Source organism: Callorhinus ursinus, unplaced genomic scaffold, assembly GCF_003265705.2.
Source record: "Callorhinus ursinus isolate GAN/ISIS: 27379988/994484 unplaced genomic scaffold, GSC_fseal_2.0 scaffold12, whole genome shotgun sequence".
Classification (NCBI taxonomy): Eukaryota; Metazoa; Chordata; class Mammalia; order Carnivora; family Otariidae; genus Callorhinus; species Callorhinus ursinus.
In genome coordinates, this window is record NW_027397074.1 from 41,168,949 (window position 1) to 41,194,641 (window position 25,693).

A 25,693-nucleotide genomic window follows, 5' to 3' on the forward strand; every position below is an offset into this window, starting at 1 on the left:
TGTCCTTTAGAGAATCTACTTTTGTTTCCTGGGCTGTGTTTCTTCTCAGACTAGTTTCTTCATGTGTTTTATATATTAAAAAATATATAAATGTACATATGTAATATATATGTTATACATATATAACATATATATCATATTTTTTCTTTTTTCTTCCTCGTTTACAAAATTGCCTTACCATATGTTCTCGTATTACCTGTGTTTAATTGGACAGCTCTGTTTAAACCCAGCTATTTGCTATGACACAGTGTGAGTGAATTCTTGATTCCATCATCTGAAATCAGTTTGCCTTTCTGTGCTATAAGCTTGATGACTGAATATTATTGTCTCCATACGTCTTTAGCCTGATGGGATGGAGGTGGCAGAGAGTAAGTGCTGAGATTGTGTCAGATAGGATACAAGCATCTTGGGCACTATGGTCTAAGATCCTGTTAAATGTCCTCTGTAAGGCTCATTCCTTTCCGTTGGGGATGTAGCCATACCCTTGGGTTTCTGCTTATTCCCTCAAGTCATCACAGTATTCCGGAAGAGTACACATTATGCACAACTTCATCTCTCTTGAGATCTTGCTGTTTTAAAATAGAGGCTTCATGATGTCCATCGACAGATGAATGGATAAAGAAGCTGTGGTATATATACACAATGGAATATTATGCAGCCATCAAAAGGAATGAGATCTTGCCATTTGCAACGACGTGGATGGAACTGGAGGGTGTTATGCTGAGTGAAATAAGTCAGTCAGAGAAAGACATGGATCATATGACCTCACTGATATGAGGAATTCTTAATCTCAGGAAACAAACTGAGTGTTGCTGGAGTGGTGGGGGGTGGGAGGGATGGGGTGGCTGGGTGATAGACATTGGGGAGGGTATGTGCTATGGAGAGCGCTGTGAATTGTGCAAGACTGTTGAATCACAGATCTGTACTTCTGAAACAAATAATGCAATATATGTTAAGAAAAAAAAAGAAGAAGAAGATAGCAGGAGAGGAAGAATGAAGGGGAGTAAATCGGAGGGGGAGACGAACCATGAGAGACGATGGACTCTGAGAAACAAACTGAGGATTCTAGAGGGGAGGGGGTGGGGGATGGGTTAGCCTGGTGATGGGTATTAAGGAGGGCACGTTCTGCGTGGAGCACTGGGTGTTATGCACAAACAATGAATCATGGAACACTACATCAAAAACTAATGATGTAGGGTGCCTGGGTGGCTCAGTTGGTTAAGCGACTGCCTTCGGCTCAGGTCATGATCCCGGGGTCCTGGGATCGAGTCCCGCATCGGGCTCCCTGCTTCTTGGGAGCCTGCTTCTCCCTCTGCTTCTCTCTCTCTCTCTCTGTCTCTCATGAATAAATAAACAAAATCTTTAAAAAAAAATAAAAGGCCCTTTTTGGGAAAAAGAAAAATACTGTGACAGAAGTTACTCCCTACTAGGAAACAAGTAAAACCTATTCTGTAGTTGTTTGGCAAGGGATGTGCATTGTATCAGAAAATAGGACTGTGTCCTAAATATATTTTTAAGAGTTAAATATGCCGAAATGGTAACATTTGACGTAAAAAGATGTGAGGAGAACGGAACACAGGAACCTGCATTTCTGAGCCCGGGATGATGGGCGTTCTTATTGGAACAAGTACTTCATCTCCTGGTGGCCCACCCAGGGCTGCATTCAGTGAGGCAGCAAACACAAACCTCTCATTTCAAACTGGATTTCCCTTAAGAAACTCATCTTTGGCTCTCTTTTTGCACTTTGGGATTCTGTGAGTACAATTCTGATCCTTTTAGAATGTTGTGTATTTTTTTAATACATAAATTTTGAGGACAATACATGTAAACTCCATGAGGAGCTATACCTCTAGCATCTAGAACAAGCTTGCTGTACTCAGATTACTGAATAAATGAATAGCTGGAGTAAATGGTGAATGGAATAGACAGATGAAAAGAATTTGCTTGGGCTTTGGACTCAAAGAAACATGGACTCTAGTCCTTGTTCCAGAACTTCATAGTTGTCTGATCCAGGGAAAGGCACTGAATCTTCCAGGTCTCCGTGTATTGTAAAACCAGGATAACAGTAGTTTCTTTACAAAGATATTGTAAAGCTACCTATATTATATTATATTATAAAGTAAGTTCCATGAGAGTGGGGACTTAAAAAAATGTGTTGGATGAATGAATGATCTTGAGGTCCTTGCTATCTATAATGTGTTGATATTTGCATCTTTCCAGTTGGACTGACAGACCTTTTCGTTTGCCTGCTTTTTATTGCTTCACTGAGGCTTCATTAAGGTTGGCTGCCACATGTCATTAATGTGGCTGTTTCTCTTTCTACTTACAGCTTGTCTTTCCTAATTTATTTTTTTAAACTGCTTTAGCTACATTGTTATAAACTAGGTAAGCAGGATTATTAGATAAAGCAGGAGTAGGTAGGTAGGCTCTGTGTGAAGGTTTGTACTTTGAGTAAATTTTGCAGTTTTTTTTAAAGTTTCATATTTTTAGTAAATAATGTGACATTTAATTTGCTGCTCAGATTTTTTGCTTTCTCTTCAGTTTTAATGTATTTTGAATAAAGTTGCTGAAAGAGTGACTTTAAAAGTTATAAATGATTACTTCAATATTTTAATACTTGAAAATGGTGCCCAGTAGATTCTAATGAGTACAGATTGATGAACAAATTAGAAATCAAAAGTTCCATAAATCAACAACATCTGTACAAATTAAGCCAGCTATTTGCTCAAGAAAAAACATTTTTAAGTTAATGTCTCTCAGGAATATTCCCATTTGGTTTTAGATAAAATGTGATTAGTAAGGGAATTAATCAAAATTTCTGACCACAATACTTAAACATCTCTAAGGATAGCAAAGACATCCATAAACACAGATTTTTTTTTTCTGATTTCACAATTAGAAATTATATAGTTGGTTTTTCCATCTGTGTCTTTTCCATAAACAGTAAAATGTAAGTTTGGAGGTAGATTTAAGTTAACAAAGGACTCATAATAACAATAAAGAAAAATGAAAAATGAAGACCTCTGTGTGAAGGGCAGAAAGTTTACTTACCTTGGCCAGGTTTCTCCACCAAATCCATAATGCTGATGTCCTTTGCCCATGACATGAGGAGGTTCACATTTTTGCCTGTGTTCCTCAGGGAGTGAAATGGGCATTATCCCACCATATTCCCTATCAGCACCCCATCGATGTCTACATTGTTGGAGCGACTCCCTTAATTCCTGATACCTATGAAAAAAGAGAGACTTTTGAAAATCATTTCAACATGGAATGCTATGGTCAGAATGTTTTTGTCCCCAGAATTCAGATGTTGAAATCCTAATGCCCGATGTGATGGTGTAAGAAAGTGGGGCCTTTACTCAGTGACTAGGTCGAATGGAGCCCTCATGAATGGGACTAATGCTCTTGTAACAGAGACCCCAGAGAACTTGCTAGCCCCTTCCACCATGTGAGGATACAGCAGGAAGGTGCCAGCTCTGAACCAGGAGGAAGGCTTTCACCAGAATGTGACTATGCTGGCAGCAGGATCCTGGACTTCAAGCCTCCAGAACTGTGAGAAGGAAATGTTGTTTATAAGAAGCCACCCAATCTATGCTGTTTTGTTACAGCAGCCTGAACAGACTAAGACGAACAACCAAAGTTCCTATAGCTTCACAATTATTTTTGGGTTGCATTTTTAAAACACGGAATTCTCCCTGCTGGGTAGATTATGAGAGATACTGTTGCTCTAGGTGATATTTCATGCCTTCTCACCTGCCCTCTCAGAGATGCGGCCTTCCTGCCCCTATTCACTGCCCTAAACTCTGTCCCATTGGTACCAAACTACCCAGAAGACCCCAGAACGTTTCCATATTCAAAAGTGGCTGATGGTAACACAGGAAAGGGAAAGCAAGATGGAGATCACTTAAATGCCAAGCACTGTATCATGCACCTAATATATGGTATTTCACTGAATCTTCATGAGAACCCTAAGAGGTGAAAGTAATAATGATATGCCCAGATAATGGGGCAGTAGGACACAGGGGGAGCCAACTTTATTTCAAGGGTCAGCAGAATCACAAGCTCACTAAGAATGATCTGTAGACCAAATAAATAAAAACATCTTACGAATACCACACTACCGATTTTCAAATACATGTGGGCATTACATACTTAAATGAAACTTCATTGTAAAGCATTATCAAATTCATAAAAGCTTCTGGTCATTATGGCTTTTTACAATTTCAATCAATGAATCATGACACATATGTGGGAGATAAAAACTTGAAAATGAACAGGAAAACAAAGAGATCCTCATCTTTGAAAAATATTGAGAATCACTGCACTGTAGTATTATAACTACACTGAATCCACAAAAGAGTCAGTACCTTTGGAACAATGCTAAACTATTTAAAGTGGTATTCTTACCACTAAAAACCTACTTTTTGCCATCAAAGTAATTTAAAACTCTAGACAAGGAAGTCAGTACACAGATATGAAAGGCATCACCAGATTGCTGACAGAACATGGTTAAATTCTTGAGTTAAATTCTTAATCTGTTAAATAATAACAGATTATTATTATTATTATGTTTACAGTTGTAGTCCATGTGCTGATTTCTTTTAAGCATCTTTATTGAGATACAATTTATATGTCATATAATTCATCCATTTGAAGTGTACAGTTAAATGGTTTTTAGTATATTCACAGATATGTACAACCATCATCGCAATAATTTTAGAACATTTTCGTCACCTAAAAAAGAAACCTTGTACCCTTCAGCTTTCATTTCCCACTTGCCCTTCCCCACCCAAGCCCAAAGCAATCACTAATCTACTTTCTGCCTCTCTTTTTTCATACAGCCCTCCCAGTGCATGTGAAGTAGTACCTCTTTGTGGTTTTGATTTGCATTTTCCTAATGACTAGTGATGTTGAACATCTTTTCACATGCTTATTGGCCATTTGTATATGTTCTTTGGAGAAATGTCTATTATTCAGATCCTTTGCCATTTTTAAATTGGGCTTTCTTTTTATTACTGAGGTGTAAAACTACTAGATACCAGTCCCTTTATATGATTTGCAAGTATTTTCTCCTACTTTGTCTCTATGTTGTCTTTTCATTTTCTTGATATTTTGATGAAGTCCAGTTTATCTATTTTCTGTTTTGTTTCTTGTGCTTTTAGGGTCAAGAATATACTGCTGAATCCAAGATCATGAAGATTTACCCATATGTTTTCTTTTAATAGTTTTTATAGTTTTAGCTCTTACACATTTAGGTCTTTGATCCATGTTGATTTGTTGTTAATTTCTATACTTGGTGTGAGATAAGGATACAACTTCATTCTTTTGCATGTGGTTATCCAGTTGTCCCAGCACTATTTGTTGAAAAGAATAGTCTTTCCCCATTGAATGGTCTTGGCTAGAGATTGGCTTTTTTTTTTTAATATAAATTCAATTTAATTAACATACAGTGTTAATAGAGTCTCCCTCTCTGCTTTCATCTAATTTTTCCTTCCCCTTCCCCTATCTTCATTTGTTTTGTTTCTTTTTTTTTTTAAAAGATTTTATTTATTTATTTGAGAGAGAGAGAGAGCATGAAAGGGGATGGTCAGAGGGAAAAGCAGACTCCCTGCTGAGCAGGGAGCCCTGCAACTGCAGGATAATGACCTGAGCCGAAGGCAGTCGCTTAACCCGCTGAGCCACCCAAGCGCCCTCTGTTTTGTTTCCTTAACTCCACATTTGAGTGGAATTATATGATATTTGTCTTTCTCTGACTGACTTGTTTTGCTTAGCATAATACCCTCTAGTTCCACTGCTGTCATTGCAAATTGCAAGATTTCATTCTTATTGATGACTGAGTAATATTCCATTATATGTATATAAATATTATATCTTCTTTATCCATTTATCTGTTGATGGACATGGAGATTATCTTTTGATTTTTAAAAGTGGAGAGTCGTGTAAAGGAGCAGAAGCCCTTGCTCCTAAGCTTTATCTAGAGCTCCTTTAGTAGTGGTTCTCAAAGTGTGGACCGTGGACCAACAGCATCAGCATCTCTCTTTTTTTTAAAAGATTTATTTATTTATTTGAGAGAAAGAGAGCACACAAGTGGAGTGAGGGGCAGAGGGAGAGGGAGAGAGAGAGGGAATCCTCAAGGAGACTCCCTGCTAAGCGTGGAGCCTGACACATGGCTCAGTCCCAGAACCCCGAGATCATGACCTGAGCCAAAACCAAGAGTTGGCTGCTTAACTGACTGAGCGACCCAGGCACCACAATATCAGCATCTCTTAAAACTTACTAGAAATATAAATTCTCAGGCTCTCCCTCAGGGCTAGGAATCAGGATTTCTGGGGGTGGGCCCCAGTAATCTGTTATAATAAGCCCTCTAGATGATTGTTATATGTGCTAAAGTTTTAAAAGCGTTGCCCCATTCAACAGTTACCTTTCATAGGAATCCGGTCTCATCCCTTACAACTGTACCATTTAGTGGACTGGAGATGTGGAAATTTCATAAATTGGCTGGTAGGCCTTAGTCTGATTTTGAAAACTGGTAATTCAGATGACTTTTTCTGCTCTTTCTTAACAAGAGAGTGGAGGGCAGGGAGTCTATCTAGTTCACTGTTGTAAACATGCTTTGTAGGAAGTACTCAGTGGAGTCTGTTGAATGAGTGCATATATGAGTGAATGAGTGAAGCCAAAGAGATGGTTTGTTTCCTGGACTGTAGCCTGTGACATAGGAATGAAAGCTTTTTCCTTAGAAGCAGGCCTTGTTAAACACTTAAGAACATGTGGCAAAAAAATCTGCTTCCTAATTAGCAAAGATTTAATGACTTCCAGTTTCTAGTAATGGCAGTCTAGATTATTTGGAGTATCCTTCCCAGTGAAAACAACCAAAAGTGCTGAAAAGGGAGCTTCTGGTTGGTGAATACATGGAGATGTGGGGGAGAGTTAGTACACTCAGAGAGCATGGAAGCACCATGCACCTTTCCACATACCGTGCCTTATGCATCTCTTCCATCTAGCTATTTCTGAGTTACATCCTTTTATAATAAACTGGTGATCTGTCACCAAGAGATGAACAGTATAATATTGTAGAGAACAAAGAACATTGATTCGTCACAGTTTCCATAGCACAGCAAAAAGGACAAATCACCGTAGATAAGGACTCTGCCACACTCACTGTAGAATCCCCAGGATATAGAATAGTGTCTTTCAAACATATGATGCCTAACAAATATTTATTGACTAGGTAGTTTTCTTTGAGAGCAAGGAAATGTAACTCTTAAAAAGGGAATCAATTACTTTGGATTAACTTTTCTTGGAGAAGTTGGATTCTATTTCTATCTGACCTTATTGATTTACCTGGAGAAGACAGACTTAAAAACAAAAAACAAAAACACTGAAAAGAAAAACATCTTTTTATAAAAGCAACTAGTTGTTAACAAGACAGGAAAGAGTTACCAGAGCTCCATAAGAAGAAAATAGGACTCCAGAGTGGTAAACAAGCAAAGGAGACACTTTTGCCCTTAGGGCAGTGCCAATTCTTGCAAATTTTATTTCTGTTTTAAGGAGGTTTCTGGGTGAGGGATACAGAAATCAGCCAAGTGAGAAATCTAAAGGAGACCATCTCCACAATAAGTTGCAAAAGGTTACTCTCTCATATTAAAGATAAGTTAGAAATAAACCACCTCTCTTGTTGTCTTTTGCTCAAATTTGCATCTGCCCACCATCTGACCTTGGTTTTAAGTGGTCCAGGATAGATAGTATACTGCTAGGCACCTTGCAGGACCAAGATTCTTTTCTGGAGGAAGGACTCTTGGGGGAATCACTATCTAAGATGAGTTCTAAAGAATGAGTAGGACGTGTAGGTGGGGGAATAACACATCAAAAGGCCTAGAGGTCACAAAGTTTATGGAATTGAAAATCCTGACAGTGCTGGCTCCAGAACGCTTCTTTGGAAAGGATCTGTTTTGTTTGATAAGATATTTTGTTAGGCCACTTGCTGTAGAGGTTGGGATTCTGGAAGTATGGGTGTTGGTAATACACGGAGCCACCTAAGACTGATTAAGCTGCCCTGCAGAGGGAAGGATTTGGTTTTTTTACTCTTGTGAGAGGAAGATGAAAGGAAAGTAGAGTAAAGGGAGATGAAGAAGGGAGAAGCCAGCAAGGTATTAGGAGGCTGGGGACTGCACGGGTGAAAAGCCAGTGAGGAACCCCGGTGACAGCTGGGTTCAAGAACTTTTGAGAATACAGAAGTTATGGCTAAGAAGGGGCTTTAAGTTATGTGTTATATGGTGTGATGTGATTCTTCCTTTTGACCCCTAACTGATCAGGAAAGTTTACAAGGCTCACAAATGCTCTCTGTGGATGAGGTCTTTGGAGGAAACTGGAGAATGACTGTGTTTCACATCTGGGTCAAAGTGTTACTGAACAGAAGCAGCGGAAGTGGACCCAAAGGAAACCAAAGTCAGAAAGTCGTTAATGACCACCCCCACCCCTGTCCTGGGAATGTGGAAAGTTTTGAGGAAGGCTTTGGACTTCCAGAAGGTATGTAATAAAGATTTGAGTGGAACTTATCTAAATCTTAAGGACTGAGAAAATGGAGTTGAATTTTGGGCCACATTAGTAGAGATGATAAAGAATTCAGGTATTTAAAGCACAGTAGAGAAGAGCTATGGTAGGAGGTGAAGCAAGAGAGGAAAAGAAGAACAATAGCCTGTGTTGTTCAATGGTCAATTTAAATAGTTATATTTAAATTAGATGAGTCAATTTCTCAACATCTGACCTCCATATATATTACATTGTCCTAGGAAGATGAGCCAGTAGAAAATGTTAATCAATCATTTGGGTGGGCATCCGTCTAAAGCCAGTAAGTTGCAGGAAACCATTTAAAATAAAAGGCAAAAGCAAACCTAAGTCCTATTTCTCCTTTATTTTAGTGTCTCACATATGCCTTTTAGCTTGAATACTAACTGCATCTTATAGAAGGAACTAATTAAAATAAATATTGAAGTTTTAAGATTAAATAATTTGAAAGCTTAAATAATACATGTCTCCACAACAAAGAAAATAACAGTAGATTGTTAGTACTGCAGTTTGTGGCCACATAAAATTAAGTGTTTACTTGTTTTTGAGATAGATAGGTTTCCTATGGATGAACGAGCATCTTGCTTTGGAGTCAGTATGGAGTTGTGAGCATTACATTCTACTTGGGGGCTGAATTTAGCGAGTAATTATTGGAAGGAATGATTAAAGGAAAGCTCAGAACAAACATATTCTCATTTTTAGTTGGCAGAGGACTTGTAATAAAAAAAAAAAATACTCAAGAATCCTAAAGCAATGGAATAAATCCAGAAACCAAATGGGAACGTTTGATGAAATCTTAAGCAATTCTCAATGCACTGCCTTAATCGATGTTTGTTTGTTCAATGAGCTAGAGAACTTGCTAGAGGTAAGGAGATGTCAACTGAATGGAAAACAGATAGACATCTGTCCTGATTTTGAATAGCTGTATCAGCCATTCTTGAATTTTCAGTGGAAGGAATACAAAAGACTACCACTTGTTTACTGATACATATTTTTTTAGTTTTATTATGTTATGTTAGTCACCATTCATTACATCATTAGTTTTTGATGTAGTGTTCCATGATTCATTGTTTGTGTATAACACCCAGTGCTCCATTCAATACATCATTGTTTGTGTATAACACCCAGTGCTCCATTCAATACATGCCCTCTTTACTACCCATCACCAGGCTAATCCATCCCCCCACCCCCTCCCCTCTAGAACCTTCAGTTTGTTTCTCAGAGTCCATGGTTACTGATATTTTTAAAGGAGATCAAGTTAGAGTATATATAATAGTGACTACTATAATTGCTCTAAAATATACCAGTGAAGAAAGTAACTGAATGATAAAGAGTGACTCCCCTTTGGCCAGTGGGTAAGCCAGAACCATAATCCTGGTTTTCTTACTGTTTTCAGTGCTTTCTGCTAGCCTAGTAGTTCTCAAAGTAAGCTGAAAAACTTCTAAAAATGAAGATTTCCTAGACCCACCTCAGACCTTGTGAATATCTCCAGATTGAGCCTGGGAATCTCTGTTTTTAGAAAGCTGCTCATGTGGTTCTAATGTGTCCTGTCTGCATACCAGTGCTGGGTAACAGTGGAGCTAGACTGCCTATTCTGAAAAGAAAAAAGTATGCTGATGTGAGGACGTCATTTTGCATTGTTGTTGAAATGGCTGAGTTCAGAACACGTGATATTTTAAAAAAGGTATCCCCTTAAGTACATCCAAGTTTAGAAAAGTAAACTGTTGAGAGCTAACATATGCTAGGATTCATACCCTTACCAATAAGAAGGGTAATCCCTAAAGGCTAGGAGCTTTTTGTCTTGTTTTGCTCTTGAGATACCTTGAGGCTTGAGTCAGGAGCCACAGACCCTGACCTTGCTCTGAAGAAGTAAGCCTCAGCATTGACAGCAGTTCAGAAGAAAAAGAGAACTTCTGTGTCTGTAAACTGCCCAGCTGCTTTTTAAGAGGGAGTTAAAAGGAGGGGTTGTGAGAATGCATGATCATCCTGGCTTTCCCATTTGGGGACGATGATAGGAAAAAATTCACATGGATTAAAGGGAAAGAAAGTTTTAGTTATTAGGAATCAGGAACATGGTTGTACCTACCTTTTGCTTCAAGTAGTACCTTACTGTAGTTTATAGGTAACTGAACATATGTTGTATTTAATTTTATAATCAGTTAATAAAAAGCATTTTCTTAAAGATACTTCTCTTAAATTTCATGCCAGTTAAAAGGTTTTGGAACCAATTACTAACCAACCATAGGTTGGTAGGTAGAAGAGGTAAACATTTCAGTGAAAAGGCTTACAAAAGTGCTTTTGAGGGGATAGTGAATTTATTCAGATAGGATAGCCTTAAATTCCTACTCAGATTCTTTTTCGCTAAATATAAAATTTTACCTTGCTTTTGAGCCAGGGACAGTTGCCTATGCCCAAATCATGCACAATCTGCTAATGGTTCCCTTTGACTCAAGGGAAGCCATCCATAATCTGATCCCCTTGGAGCTGAGTAGTAGGACTTCAGGGCTGACAGCCACTTTTGGGAATCAGGTAACAAAAGAGCACATGCAGAAAGGACTGACTCAGGAGAATGAGCTGAGTCTTCTTTCTCACAAATATGAAAATATTCCTTTTCATTAAATGAAAATATCAGTTTATAAAAAATATGTTAAATATCTTTAAATTTTAAAAAATGGAGAAGACACATATTGAGATGTTAACGGTGGTGGTTATTCTGGATAAAGGAAGTACAGAGGTTTTTCTCCCTTGTGCTTTAATTTCATAGCTTTTCCTTTGTTAGAAAAATGGAAAATTTGCTTTCTTTATGGATGTCCATGATTTCTAAATTATAAGGAACGTGTGTTAGTTTTATCATTAGGAAAAAAAAAAGCCACCTTCTTTTTTCATATAAAAAGCATGTTTACAAACTAGACTAGATCCACGGACGTCTGATCAAGATGGTGAAAGCCTCAATGGAAGAAAGAGTGAAGTCCACAGAGAACCAGTGTTTAGTCTGGCAAAGAGAATTCTTACAGAGCCCAAGGATCTTCAGACTTTGAAGGGCTGCTGTCGTGGAGATGGTAGATGATTCTTATTTTGCGAAGCTTTGGAGAGAAGAACTAGGATCAGCAGGTGGAAATTAGGAGGAGGAAAAAGTGTTCTCAGTAGAAAGAATTACCTAACAATCAGTAGCATTCGAAATTGGGATGGATTGCCTGTGTGGTAGTGACACTCCATTTTGGAAGTGTAAACTGAGGCTGAGTGGCTTTCTGTGTGATTTCTTAAAGAAGGAATTCTTAAATGAGAGATTTGACCAATTGAAATTATCAACAAAACAAAACAAAACAACCACACAGGCTATTTTTTCACTGTCCAAGTGTTTTGAGATTTTCTTTCGCCTCAAAACGATTCAAGTAAAAACAGAAAGCTGGCACTAAGATCTTGGAAAATTACTTATTTGTACCCATTACTTCATATGTAAAATGGGGATAATAATAGTACTTACAGGGTTGTTGTGAGGATTAAAAGAACTGCTACATTCAAAGCATTTGGTTCAGTGCCCACTCACAGTAATTACTCGATATACATTAGGTGCAATTTTAATAATAATTTGTAATTAATGTGTTACAGGAAATTCGGTAAAGCAAAAATTTAGATAGCAACCATGAACAATTTTAGATTCTGGGAGTGTTTTTGAACAGATGGTGTTAGGGGATGTTAGGGAACCACTACACTATTTATAAAATAAAAAGTTTGATTAAACAGATTAATTTTCAAATGAAGGAAGTGATCATTCTGGAGTTCCAGAATGTAGTGGATGAAATTGAGGTCTGCCTTGTAAAAAAACCCACCAACTTACTTTTGATCAAGTTCCTAACGGATGTGGAGACTTTACAGTTAATTGTGATGTTATGCCATCCCTATGATGTGAAAACAGAAGAGCCCCCTAACTGAATGTTTTTTTCTCACATATATCACATATAAAAATAAACTAATGTATTAAAGCCCTTTTTAATGATTTATGTTCTCTAGTTTTTGTTTTACCTGTCCTCTGAGGCAGTTGGACGAACAGTTGTTTGTAGCGGAGTGTGCAGTTCATTAGAGTAGAAGGTATTGGACAGTATGTCAGCTCCTTCAAGCTCTCTGCAACAATAGGGCCTGCCATGAATTACCTCCATGTTTCTTGACTAAGATGGCACAGACTGGAAGAGAAGAGGGCACACTCGGTTTAGCAGTCAGCTTGATTTGGTCACTGTCACGAGGACCCTCCCTCAGGGAAGGCTGGGAACATACTTTACACTGCTGAATTGTTCAGCTCACCACTGCGTAGAAATCACCTCCCCAACAGGCTGTCTGTGGACCCTCGGATGATCAGATCAGTAATAAATAGCAACTTAAATTCTATGGAAATGAATTTCAACGGAAACAAATCCACAAGTGGAAGATGTCCCTAAGTACAATCTAAACACTATCTGGATGACATGACATGTAGGTCCATATCCATAAAAGGCCACTACTGTATGGATATCAACTGAAATTATATTTTTGCCTCAGAATTTACCATAACTATTCAAGAAAGCTCAGCTGATCCCCCACTGCCTCCCCACCCCATAATATCTCCAAAAAGCAGGGAGAATCATCCAACAGAATCAGCTGTGCTTCTAAAGGTTTCAGGGATCCGGAATGAGAGAAGCCCTTTGTAGAGGTGGAGAAGCAGGGGCGCGGCAGGAGCAGGACCCCAAAGGGGTGAGAATCCCACCCTCTCCCTCAGACTTGGAGGGGGAAGCCAAGGAGGCACCCTGGCTGGGACCGCGTGTCTCCCTGGCCATCAGCGTCCTGTCAAGCAGTGTGACTCAGGGGTTCGGACACACCTGGGACATCCGCCTGGGAGCGGCTCTGGACCGCGTCTCCCCTTCCCCGGAGCTGGTGGGCCTCTGCGGGGCGTGGAATCCCGCTGTCATCGGCACCTGCGGGTCCGGGGAGCTTGCGGGCTAGGGGCAGGTGCGGGTGGGAGAGAGGGATCGCGGACAGGCCAGGGGTGGGGTTGAGGGTGCCTGTGACGACAACCGTGACCGTGGCACTAGGTAATGCATTCTTGCGGGGCAGCGGGCGGCTCTTAGAGGTTTCGCAGGCTCGCTCCGCGACCCGTAGGAATGGGAAGTGGGACTTGAAGCGTGGAGGGAGGGCTAGACGCCCAGTGTAGAGGTGAAAGGAACTCTTCTGGCGACCCAGGCCCCTGGCCCCGCCCCCACGCCTCGCCCCGCTCTGCCCCCAGGCGTCCTCTGGTGGCGGCTTCATGTTCTACTTGAAGTGGGTTGCCTGTTCTAGGCTTTTCCCCTGGCCGAGGCGTTCGCTCGTGTGGACCGGGCAGAGGATGAGCACAGGGCCAGGATCGAGGGCCAGAGGACACCCTGGTGAGGCGGGAGCGACCCACCCATGTTCCTCCTCCACCTCCCCTTGCGGGAATGGAGAAGAGTGCCGCCACATCCAGGGTGGCTTCTCAGGACTCTGCACGCGCAGCTCGCGGAATTGCACCCTGTGAGAACCTCAGCTCTTCCTCCCCTGGGTCGGTGCGGACGTGGTGAACTGGCAGGTTGGGCTGCGGATGCCCTATGCAGTTCCCAAGGATCTAGCCTCCACCTTGATGACGTCAGTTACACGCACACCTGCCCTTGCCTTTCCCCTCCCCAGAAACAAATGTGAACCACATTTCTGCGCTTAAAGAGCCACGGAGTTTCTCTGATGACAGAACTGGGCTCCCCAGAGGGATGGGGGCGTGGGAAGCTTAGGTTTTGGGAGAGGCTAGAACCAAGCCTGCAGGAACACAGAAGGCTGTGGGGGTAAGAGTGAGCACCACCTCTGAGAAGGGAGGTGTGACAGTGTCCTTGTTCTCTGCCTTTTTTTAAACAACGTTTTCATCAGCCGGCCAGTGGGTATTCATTTTATGCTGTGCCTTCTAGGTTAATGTTAGCTGATTGTGAGGGAAAGAAAGGTACATTGGAGTAGGCAAGGTAGTCATTTTGTATTCTTGGTCAACTTTTTAGTCCCGGCACCTCTTCCACAACTCCACTAAGCTTGCAAGAGTAAATACTGCTGGAGATAGAGTTGTGAATTAGGTGGTTTGCCTATACCTTTCACTCCTTTAAATATCTTTCCCCCCAAAAAAAAACTTCTCGAGGAAGTCCAGCCTAACCTTTTTTAAAATTTTATTTTGTCCTTTTGCTGTCTAGGGTTTTCAGGATTTCCCTTTAAATTCCTTCCCATTAAATTCCCTGTCAGCTCAGCCCATTTCCTGTGCCCAGCCTTCCATTAATTTCCATAGTCCACCTTTCTCTTGTGGTTGACCTTTGTCCCTTTTCCTTATGGCTTGATTCTTCCTGGGAGGTAATGATTGAGCGTGATAGATTGAATCAGGCATATCTGCTGAAGCTGCATCACTAGCCACATGTTTGTATGTGAATGGTTGTGGTACCAGGGAAGTTAGGGCAACAATGGGTTGATTGACCAGGATATATGGTGATAGTCTACAGGTTCTACTGGGTTTGAAATTTTATTCTCTGTCAAGTGGGAGTAAAGGGTAGGAAAATATAATTACTTATTTTTAAATTTACTATTTCCAAATAAAATTTATAGGCAAGAAAAAATTCATTGTCGGGGGCACCTGGGTGGCTCAATCATTAAGCGTCTGCCTTTGGCTCAGGTCATGATCCCAGGGTCCTGGGATCGAGCCCCACGTCCGGCTCCCTGCTCAGCAGGAAGCCTGCTTTTCCTTCTCCCACTCCTGCTGCTTGTGTTCCCTCTCTCGCTGTGTCTCTGTCAAATAAATAAATAAAATCTTTAAAAAAATTCATTGTCAGATCTTTATAAAACAAGGGTTCACTTTGGAAATCCTTCCCTATCTGAAAGGTTCTTGAGGATGTCAAGACTGGGTCTACTTGACCATGCTCCTTATTCTAGGCTTTTTTAACTTAACTCACACTGCCTCAGCCATCAGGTGATATATATGTGACCCCAACAACACAAAGTAGCCACTTACGGGGGTGGGGCTCAAAATAACTGACTTCTTAGGTCTGTCGCCACCACCAGTGGAGTCAGTAGCCTCGGATCACTTTTCTACTTCTGACAGGTTGATCTCTCCTTCATCACCTCATTTACCTTAATATATTCTTCGAGTCACCACTAATCCTTCCAGCAGGGAAAATGAAATTTGGGATTGAAAAAATATTTGCATAGAATATTGTGGCTGGGTTGACAAAAATTCCAAACCCCTAAAGTTAGACCTTTAACCTTCAAGGAAATAATATATGGGAAGACTATAATAATGTAAATTATTAGTTATACTCTATAACCTTTGTTTTAAATCTGTTATCGAGACTTTTAAGTAAGTGGTATTTGTTAATGAACCAAATAAGGTTTTGAGATATCTGGTACTTCTTAGCAGATAGGAGTATTTAAAAAAATTCCCACCCCCCAGTTTTGATATAATTGACATATGACATTGTATAAGTTTAAGGTGTACAGCATAATGACTTCATATATGTGTATGTTATGAAATAATTACCACAATTTTAGTTGTTAGCATCTGTCACCATGTTTAGTTACAAAAAAGACTTTTTTTCCCCTTGTGATGAAATCTTTTAGGATTTGCTCTCTTAGTAACTTCAAATATACCATATAGCATTAACTCTAGTCATCCTGTTGTGCATTACCTCCCAGTGGTTTTTGTATTTGGAAATTTGTACTTTTTGACCACCTTCACTTGATTCCCTCATCTCTTACCCCCTGCCTTTGGTGATTACAGATGTGATCTTTTTTTCTATGAGTTTGGTTTTTTTTTTTTTTTGGATTCCACATATAAGTGAGATCATACAGTATTTATCTTTCTCTGTCTTATTTTACTTAGCATAATGCCCTCAAGATCCATACATGTCATTATGAATGCAGGACTTTTTTTTTTAAGATTTATTTATTAGAGAGAGAGAAGGAAAGAGAATGAGAGAGAGAGTGAACAAGCAGGGAGAGTGGCAGGCAGAGGGAGAAACAGACTCCCTACTGAGCAAGGAACCAGATGCAGGACTTGATCCTAGGACCCTGGGATCATGACCTGAGCCTAAGGCAGACCCTTAAGCAGCTGAGTCACCCAGGTGTCCCGAATGCAGGGTTTCTTTCTTTTAATGGCTGAATAGTTTTTGTGTGTGTGTGTGTGTGTGTGTGTGTGTGTGTGTTTGTGCATGTGCCACATTTTCTGTATCCACTCCTCCGTTGATGGACACTGAGGTTGTTCCATGTCTTGGCTATTATAAATAATGCTGCAGTGGACATGGGGTGTACAGATATCTTTTTGATATAGTTATTTCATGAGTATTTTATAAAGATTATTTATTTATTTATTTGAGAGAGAGAGAGAGAGAGAGGGAGAGGGAGAGAGCACAAGCAAGGGGAGTGGGAGAGGGAGAAGCAGTCTCCTCGCTGAGCAGGGAGCCTGAAGTGGGGCATGATCCCAGAGCCCTGGGATCATGACCTGGTTGAAGGCAGATGCTTAACTGGCAGAGCCACCCAGGCACCCTCATGAGTATTTTTTAAAGGGAAAAAGTTTGAGTCTTATTCCTTGCCTAGAAGATGGGTTGGGAAGTCTCTTTCAGTGACTTTAAAATATACATTTAAAAAAATTGCAAAGCTTAAAACCTCATTGATTCCAATGTATATATCCTACTTATTAGGATGACAATTAAAAATACATATTCTGCTGGCTTTAAAATTGAACTGATTACAAATGAGTTTAATGACACTTTAATTAATAGTAAATTGAGTTTTTTGCCTTAAGTAGCTAAGGAACTATGTAGTCATTGAAATGACGTAGATGCAGATATTTATAAAATGTGCTTATTTAGTAAATAATCCCTTATTGCCTAGAATGTGTCAGGAATTGTCCCAGTGCCTGCAGTCTCTGGGGATATGGACCCAGGGACCAGTTATAGTCCAATGTGTAGGTGCAGCATCGAGAGGCAAACACTCTTGCACTTCTAGCCTCAAGAAGTATGAAAATGAGGACTGTAGTCATGCTATATATTTTCTTCCTAGTCTAGGTGGACGAGGCTCCAAAGATGACCTCCAGTGAACCACAGCTCCTGCTATTAATGCTCACGTGTACTTCCCACCTACATTTGAATGGGCTGGTCTGTGACTCATGTTAACCACTTGAATGCAGTCGAAGTGGTGCTGTACCAATTCTAGACCTAGTCTTTAAGAGGATTGGCAGCTTCTACTTTCTCCTTCTTGGAACATTTGCTTTTAAGTCTGACTGCCTTACTGGAGAGACACTGTGGAAAGATTACATGAAGAGGGAGAGAGACCCTGTTGTCAAAATGTCCCTGTTATCTGAAGAGATGACTCCAGTCCCACCTGTCATCTGACTCAACCACATGAGAGGCCCCAGGTGAGACCAGCAGAAGAACTGCCCACATGATCTCAGTCAACCTGCAGAATCACAAGGTAATAAAACAGTTGTTCTTTAAAACCACCAAGCCCTGGGAGGGTTTATCATGCAGTAATAGATAACCAAACACTTGTTATGTAATGTTTGTACATATTGTATAATTTTTTCTTTCTTATTTTTTTAAATATTAGAATGTTTTAATACTTTAATGTTAATTAAAGGATGTTTGTTGGTGGTTGACTTTACAATGTAGTATTTAAGATGCAGAATATTTTGATGGCATTGTAACTAAACTAGGAGAGGAAATTAACATCATTCAGAAGTAGACATGGTGACTGTTAGGACCTTCTGGGGAGTGAGTGATAGTATATTCATTTGTATGAAAAATAATTTCATCATTTTAGGTGGAAGCATGCCATATTATTGCATTGATGTTTAAATATGGGTAGAGAGGTGTCTGTGGATCCCAAAGAACCAAAGGAGTGGACTCTAGGCTAGTTCATGCCACAGTAGCATATAACCCCCAAATCAAAGTGGCCTAAAATCTCAGTAGCTAGTTTCTCCTTATGCTCCAGTACTGCAGGGGGCCTCTGCACCTTGTCATCAGGGGTCTAGGTTGATGGAAAACCTACTGTCAGACAGTTCTGCCATCTCAGTATGGGGCCTCAAGACTTGGACCAGCAGAAGGGAGTGTAGATAATTAAGTACCAGCTCTTAAATGTTTCTACTCAGAAGTGATTTGCATCAGTTTCTAAACATTTCAGTGGCCACAGGAAATAACAGGACGTGGCCTGGGATATGTCCTGTTCCTATGTACCTAGAAAAAGAGGGAACTGGAAATGTTAGTGAGTTTTAGAAACATCAGTTACAGTGTTCTACTACTTTGCCTCCCTCCAAGTTTTAGCTTCATCCTATCATTCTCTACACTGCCACCGGGGAGACTTTTGTAAAATGCAAATCTGACATGTAAAATGCAAATCTTGCTTGAAAGATATGAGTTGGCCAGAGCTGGCCTTTAGAAGTGGCCTGCCATTTTGGGAGGGTATGGGCTGCATACAGCTCCTGGTGGAGAGAGAGTGGTCTAATGGCACAGCTGGAACTCTTCTTTGTGGCAGCTGGGCTCTGGTGGTGAATAATAATAAGAGAGGATCAGTACCTGAAACAGAAGTGTCTTATACTGTTATCTTTGCCTTGCAGGGTCATTCCAGTACCCTCTATTGATGAAGTTTAAAATTCTGCCACCTGACAAAGGAGAAGCTTTTGCAGGATCCAAGTCCACTCTCACAAAATGCAGGGCAAAGAAGAGTGAATTTAGAATGGAGAACCAATAAATTGATAATTTGCACACCTTAGCAAAGATAATTTAGTTAATACACACTATGTGCCAGGTGCTATGATAGAATTATGCATGTGTGTGCAGGTGTACATAATTTTAAATCCCACAGCAGCCCTGTGAAGTAGATATTATTCTCATTTGACATACATGACAAATGATCCATGTCTGGACATCAAAGCTGTGCTCTTCTCTGCTATCCTCATATTCTTTTCTTCTCTGTGGAAAGTTAAATGCACCCTCATGTCTTCCCCTTTAGTTCTTGCCTCTGTATTACAACACTTATATTGCAGTACCTATTGGTTTATATGTCTACCTCTCTCCATAATATGGAAGTTCCTAAAAAGCAGGAGTGGTGTTTTTCGATTCATTTTGGGTTCCTAATGCACAACTTTAGTACTTAGTACCTAACAGGCACTTAAATGCTCATGAAAAGAATAATTGTTTGGGTGTTCCCTCCTTGAAACCAGTGCCAGTGGGCTAAATAATTCTGGAAACACCTAGGTAGGTACCAAGTAAATCTGTTGAATTGGGTTGAATATTTGCCATTGGATTAAGCTAGGTGGGTCTTGTTGAGTCTTGAGAATAGGGAAAGCCTTTTTAGTTTTTATTTTATTTTATAGTTTGGTTTGTTTATTAATACTATAATGTGGTGGGAAACTGTCTATTTAAAATCTCTTTGATATGTTTTTGCGCCTAGGAAATCTTTGATTCCTAAAAAACACTTGGCCCATATATGATGGTACAATTTTAGTTCATACTCGTGGGTAGGTTCTGATGTTGGTCATTCCATTAAATTTCCTTTAGGTCCACATTTTACCTCTGTCACTTTTTCAAGTAAGGAACTTTGGAATCATCCTTTGGGTTATGTTATTGGTATTGAAAGAGTATTGAGTTTTTTTCTGGCAGGCCGTTAAATTACCAGCATGTATGAGACTTGGTTTTAGGTTTTATTAAGGTGGGTCTATTTCAACTTTGCCCCCGACTCTTTGCCCCTTTATAAAAGGGCCTTAGCTGCACAGCCAGAATGTTCACCGAAGTCCCTTCACTCTCCCTAGGCCTGAACTCCAGTGTGTCCCCAGCACTGTTCAGTGTCTAGAATCTTTATTCAGTTCTCGTGCTTCCAGCAGCTATTCTAGTCCTGGATTTTGCTTTGTGTTTGAGACCCTCCCTCACAGGTCAGAGTCAAGATTCATGAGCTTCCAGGACTTGGTAACCCCTAATTTATCCTCTGCTTCCCCAATTTATTGTCATTATTATTTGTTTTGTTTTGTTTTCTTTTTTTCTATTCTTGTTTTGGTCTTTCAGTACATCTCTGTCATCACTTTTCTATATTCCCTCTGCTGAAATGCCTAGTTTCGTTTCTGTTTTCCTAACTATACATATTGTATCACACATAGGAAAGAAAAACTGTTGAATAAAAAAGAAACAGAATAAGATCTAAAGCTCCATAACATTTATTTAAGTTAAACACAACTGAAAAAGTGACATAATCAATACGGTGACATAGGCCATTCTTCACTTCAGTCCCTCTATATAAGAAGACCAACTAGCAACTATCTATAGACAAGACATTGTGAAAATTGCAGAACCCAGGGGTGAGGCTGAAGCACCTCCATGTCCATCCACAGAGATTGAGAAGAACCTCATTAGGAGAGTAGGAGGATTGTATTGCCCCTCCATGCCTGGATGCACTGAAGTCCCCCCAGGGCCTATGGTTTCACAAGTGGGGAAAAATACAGAGCCCTAGGTGGACATCTAGCCTCTGAGCATTGTGAGATGCTTCCCAGGAAACCCACTTGGGTCTTCCTTCACAGAGATGGCTGGGAGAGTCTGTGGGGCTCAACCACTGGGGATAAGATAGAGATGGAGAAGAGGTTAGGGCTTACAGTAACCGAAGCTCAGAACTTGGCAAATCACATTCCTGCTTGCAGTGGTGCCTGAGCAGAGATCCTAGCTAGTGGCCCTGTCTGGACAGGGAACTTGGTTGGCAGTTCTGCTTGATTTGGGTCCCTAGCTAACAGGCTTTACCAGCTGTTGAGCCTGTTCTATGCCTCCTCACCCCAGGCAGGGAAGCAAATTTCCATCTGCACCCAATTCTTGAATGTAGCTTCCAATCGCACTTGATCAGGAAATCTAGGCAACCACAGAGTCCATCCTACAGCCATGCACAGGCAGGGAGCCAGGTCAGCAGTTTTGCCCAACTATTGAGTATAGCTGTGGCCCCACCCCACATAACCAGGGAGTGTGAACAGTGACCTTAGGAAGGCTTACAGTCAAGCCTATATTACTGCCCAGCTGTGGAGCCCAGCCTACAGCCCAACCCAATTGCTGAACCCCATCCATGGCCTTACCTAAAAGGGAACCCAGCCAGTTACCCTGCTAGACCTCAGTGTACACTATCTAGGCCCATCAAAGTACAGGATACAGCTGGAGGCCCCTCCTGACCAGAGAGCATAGCCAGCAGCCTACCTAATCATGAAGCATAGCCTGTAGTCTTGCCCAGCTTCAGGGTCTGTGGCCTTGCCTGTTCATAGGAACTAGCCTGAGGCCTCTCCAACTCTGAAGCTCTGCCTGAAGTCCCACCTGAGCACAGAGTCCAGTCAGCAGCAGCATCCGGTTGGAGAGCACAGTCTGAGATCCAATCTAACAGGAGCAATTGCAGAGCTCAGCCCATAGACTTTCCCAACTGTGGAGTTCAACCAGTGGCATCACCCACCATGGAACATAGCCTGCGACCTTGCCTGACCAGAGATGATTGCAAAGCCCAGCTAGTGGCCACATCTGACTGTGAAGCACAGCCAACAGCCTCACCCCCTGAGAGAGCCCACCCAGCAACCTTGCTTGACATGTAGGTCAGCCAGGAGGCCTACCCTGGAGCTCAGCCAGTGGCACCCTCCCCCCTTACAACCTCAGAGCATAAGCAGTGGCCTTGCTCAACTAGACTCTGATAGCAAGCCCAGTTGCTCACAGACTGTGCCAGCTGACCCATCCAGTCCAGCTGAGCTGACTAGTGAAGATCTTTCTCTGCTGAAATGAACCTGTAAAGTATAGAAGAAGAGACTGCTATTCAAATGCGTAGATACAAATGCAGGGCATCAAGGATCATGAAGAATCAGGGAAACGTGACTAAAGGAAACTAATAAAGGTTCAATAACTGACCCTAAAAAAAATGGAGATCTATGAACTGTCTGATAAAGAATTCAGAATAATCCTCTGAAGAAATTCAGTGAACTATAAGAACACACAGAAAGTTAAACAAAATTAGGGAAACAATGCATGAACAAAATGAGAAGTTCAGCAAAGAAATAGAAACTATAAAAACCCCAAACAGAAATCCTAGAACTAGAATAAAATGACTGAACTGAAGAATTTAATAGAGAGCTTCAACAGCACACTTGACTAAGCAGAAGAAAGAATCAGTGAACTAAAGGTAGGGCATTTGAAATTACCCAGTCAGAGGAGCAAAAAGAAAAAAGAATGAAAAAGAGTGAAGAAAGCCTATGGGACTTATACCATCAAGAGAAACGGTAAAATGGAAATCCCAGAAGGAGAACAGAGAGAGAAAGGGACAGAAAGTCTCTTCAATTCCCATTTTTTTGGAGAGGGTGTGTCCTGCATGGAGCGCTAGGTGTTGTATGCAAACAATGAATCATGGAACACTACATCAAAAACTAATGATGTAATGTATGGGGATTAACATAACAAAATTAAAAAAATCTCTTTATTTTTTTAAAGATTTTATTTAAGAGAGAGAGTGAGTGGGGGGAGGAGCAGAGGGAGAGGGACAAGTGGGCTTTGTGCTGAGTGTGGAGCCCCATGCAGGGCTTGATCTGACGACCCTGAGATATGACCTGAGCTGAAATCAAGAGTTGGATGCTTAACTGACTGAGCCACCCAGCCACCCCCAGAAAGTCTCTTTAGAGCAATAATGGCTGAAAACTTCCCAAATTTGGGGAGAGAAATTGACATCCAGATTCATGGGGTCTAAACAACCCCAAATAGGTTGAACCCATAAAGGGCTACACTAAGATTTATAATTAAATTGTCAAAATTTGGAACAAAGAATCTTGAAAGCAGGAAAAATGAGTTGTCATATACATGGGAGGCAGTCTGGGGGTGCCTGGGTGGCTCAGTCATTAAGCGTCTGTCTTCAGCTCTGGTCATGATCCCAGGGTCCTGGGATCGAGCCCTGCGTTGGGCTCCTTGCTCAGCGGGAAGCCTGCTTCTCCTTCTCCCACTCCCCCTGCTTGTGTTCCCTCTCTTGCTATCTGTATCTCTGTCAAATAAATAAATAAAATCTTTAAAAAAAGAAAAACTTTGCAGTCTAGGAGAGAGTGGTACGATATATTTAAAATATTGAAAGAAAAAAAACCTGTCAACCAAGAATACTATACCTGACAAAACTGTAATTTAAAAGGGAAGAGAAAGAAAGACTTCCCCTAAGAAACAAAAGCTGAGGGAGTTCATCACCACTAGACATGACTTACAAGAAATGCCAAAGGGCATTCTTCAAGCTGAAATAAAAGGATGTTAATTAACATAACAAAAAGTGAATATGTAAAAGTCACTGGTAATGGTAAACATAGTCAAAGTCAGATTTTCTAATATTGTAATGGTGGTGCATAATTTACAACTCTTGTTTAAAAGTTCAAAAACAAATTATTAAAAATAGCCATAACTACAATATGTTACTGGATACACAATATAAAAAGGCATACACTGTATCATCAATAACCTAAAATGTGAGAGTAGGGGAGAAATAAAAGTATAAAGTATCTGTATGCTACCAAAGTTAAGTTGCTATTAGCTTAAAATAGGCTATTATAAGTATAAGATATTTTGTGTAAGTCTCATGGCAACCACAAAAGAAAATCTGGATTAGATACACAAAAATTACGATAAAAGAGTCAAAGTATACTACCACAAAAAGTCATCAAGTAACAAAGGAAGACAGCAAGAGAGGAAGCAGGAATAAAAAATCTTGGGGTGCCTGGGTGGCTCAGATGGTTAAGCATCTGCCTTCAGCTCAGGTCATGATCCCAGGGTCCTGGGATCGAGCCCCACATCGGGCTCCCTGCTCGATGGGGAGCCTGCTTCTCCCTCTCCCTCTGCCTCTCTCCCTGCTCATGCTCTCTCTCTCTCTCTGTATCTCTGTGTCTCAAATGAATAAATAAAATCTTAAAAAATCTACAAAGAAGTCAGAAAAAAATGAACAAAATGGCACTAGTAAGTCCTTGCCTATCAATAATTGCTTTTAAAATAAATGGATTAGATTCTTCAATCTAAAGACATAGAATGAATGGATAAAAAAAGATCCAGTGATATGCTGCTCATAAGAGACTCACTTAAGTGTAAGGGGACACATGGGCTGAGAGTGAAGGGCTGGAAAGAGATATTTCAAGCAAATGATAATCAAAAAACAGCAGACATAGCTTTACTTAGACAAAATGGACTTTAAGCTAAAAATGGTCTAAAGAGACAAGATCATTATAAAAATGATAAAGGTGTCAATTCATCGAAAGATACAATTGTAAATATTTATGCAGCCAACATCAGAGCCCCTAAATACATAAAGCAAATACTAACAGAACTAAAAGGAGAAGTAAACAACAATGCAATAATAGCTGGGGACTTTAATACCTCTCTCTCAACAATGAATAGATCATCCAGACAGAGAATCAATAAGGAAACAGCGATTTGAACAACATTCATCCAACAGCAGCCGAATACACATTTTTCTCAAGTGCACACAGAACGTTTTCTAGAATGGATCATGTTGGGTCACAAAAGAAGTCTTTAAAAAGATACTGAATCGTTCAGTATCTTTTTTTGATCACAATAGTATGAAACTAGAAATAAATAATAGGAGGAAAATTGGAAAATTCATAAGTGGAAATTAGAACACTTTTGAGCAATGAATGAGTCAAAGAAGAAATAAAAAGGAAATAAAAAATATCGAGATAAAATGAAAACACAGCATACCAAAATACAGGATATGCAGCAAAAGCAGTTCTAAGGGTTTATAGTGATATATGCAAACATCAAGAAAAAAGAAAGACCTCAAATGAACAACCTAACTAGTTCCTCAAGGAATTAGAAAAAGAGCAAATTAAACCCAAAGTAATCAGGAGGATGGAAATCAACATTAGAGCAGAACAAACTAAATAGAGAATAGAAAAACAATAGAAAAGATTAACAAAACTAAGAGTTGGTTCTTTGAAAAGATGAACAAAAAGGACAAACCTTTAGCTAGACTAGCCAAGAAAAAAAGAGGACCCAAGTTAATAAAATTATAAATGAAAAAGGCATTATAATTGATACCACAGAAATACAAAGGATCATAAGAAACTACAATGAATAATTATACATCAACAAGG

The 25,693-nt window shown here is 40.2% G+C and overlaps 1 protein-coding gene and 1 long non-coding RNA gene across 5 annotated transcripts in view; one reads left to right on the forward strand and one right to left on the reverse strand.

Annotated features, from left to right (window-relative positions):
- Positions 1 to 13,559, reverse strand: part of SPMIP4 (sperm microtubule inner protein 4) — a 35,909-nt gene extending 22,350 nt beyond the window's left edge. For both annotated transcript variants that reach the window (XM_073898988.1, XM_025873047.2), the window contains exons 1-3: positions 13,416 to 13,559; positions 12,589 to 12,746; positions 3,052 to 3,228 (exon numbers count right to left, since the gene is read on the reverse strand). In XM_073898988.1, the coding sequence (XP_073755089.1) occupies positions 3,052 to 3,228; positions 12,589 to 12,722 (311 nt within the window). In that variant the 5' untranslated portion in view covers positions 12,723 to 12,746; positions 13,416 to 13,559. The remainder of the gene's footprint in view (positions 1 to 3,051; positions 3,229 to 12,588; positions 12,747 to 13,415) is intronic.
- LOC112824998 (uncharacterized) overlaps positions 1 to 20,716 on the forward strand; it is a 55,085-nt gene extending 34,369 nt beyond the window's left edge. Inside the window, exons 3-5 of one of the 3 annotated variants that reach the window (XR_012380251.1) lie at positions 8,313 to 8,526; positions 17,626 to 18,036; positions 19,178 to 20,716. This is a non-coding gene — a long non-coding RNA (uncharacterized lncRNA). The remainder of the gene's footprint in view (positions 1 to 8,312; positions 8,527 to 17,625; positions 18,037 to 19,177) is intronic. The other 2 variants (XR_012380252.1, XR_003208583.2) reach the window with 2 other exon arrangements.
- The last annotated feature ends 4,977 nt before the right edge of the window (positions 20,717 to 25,693 follow it).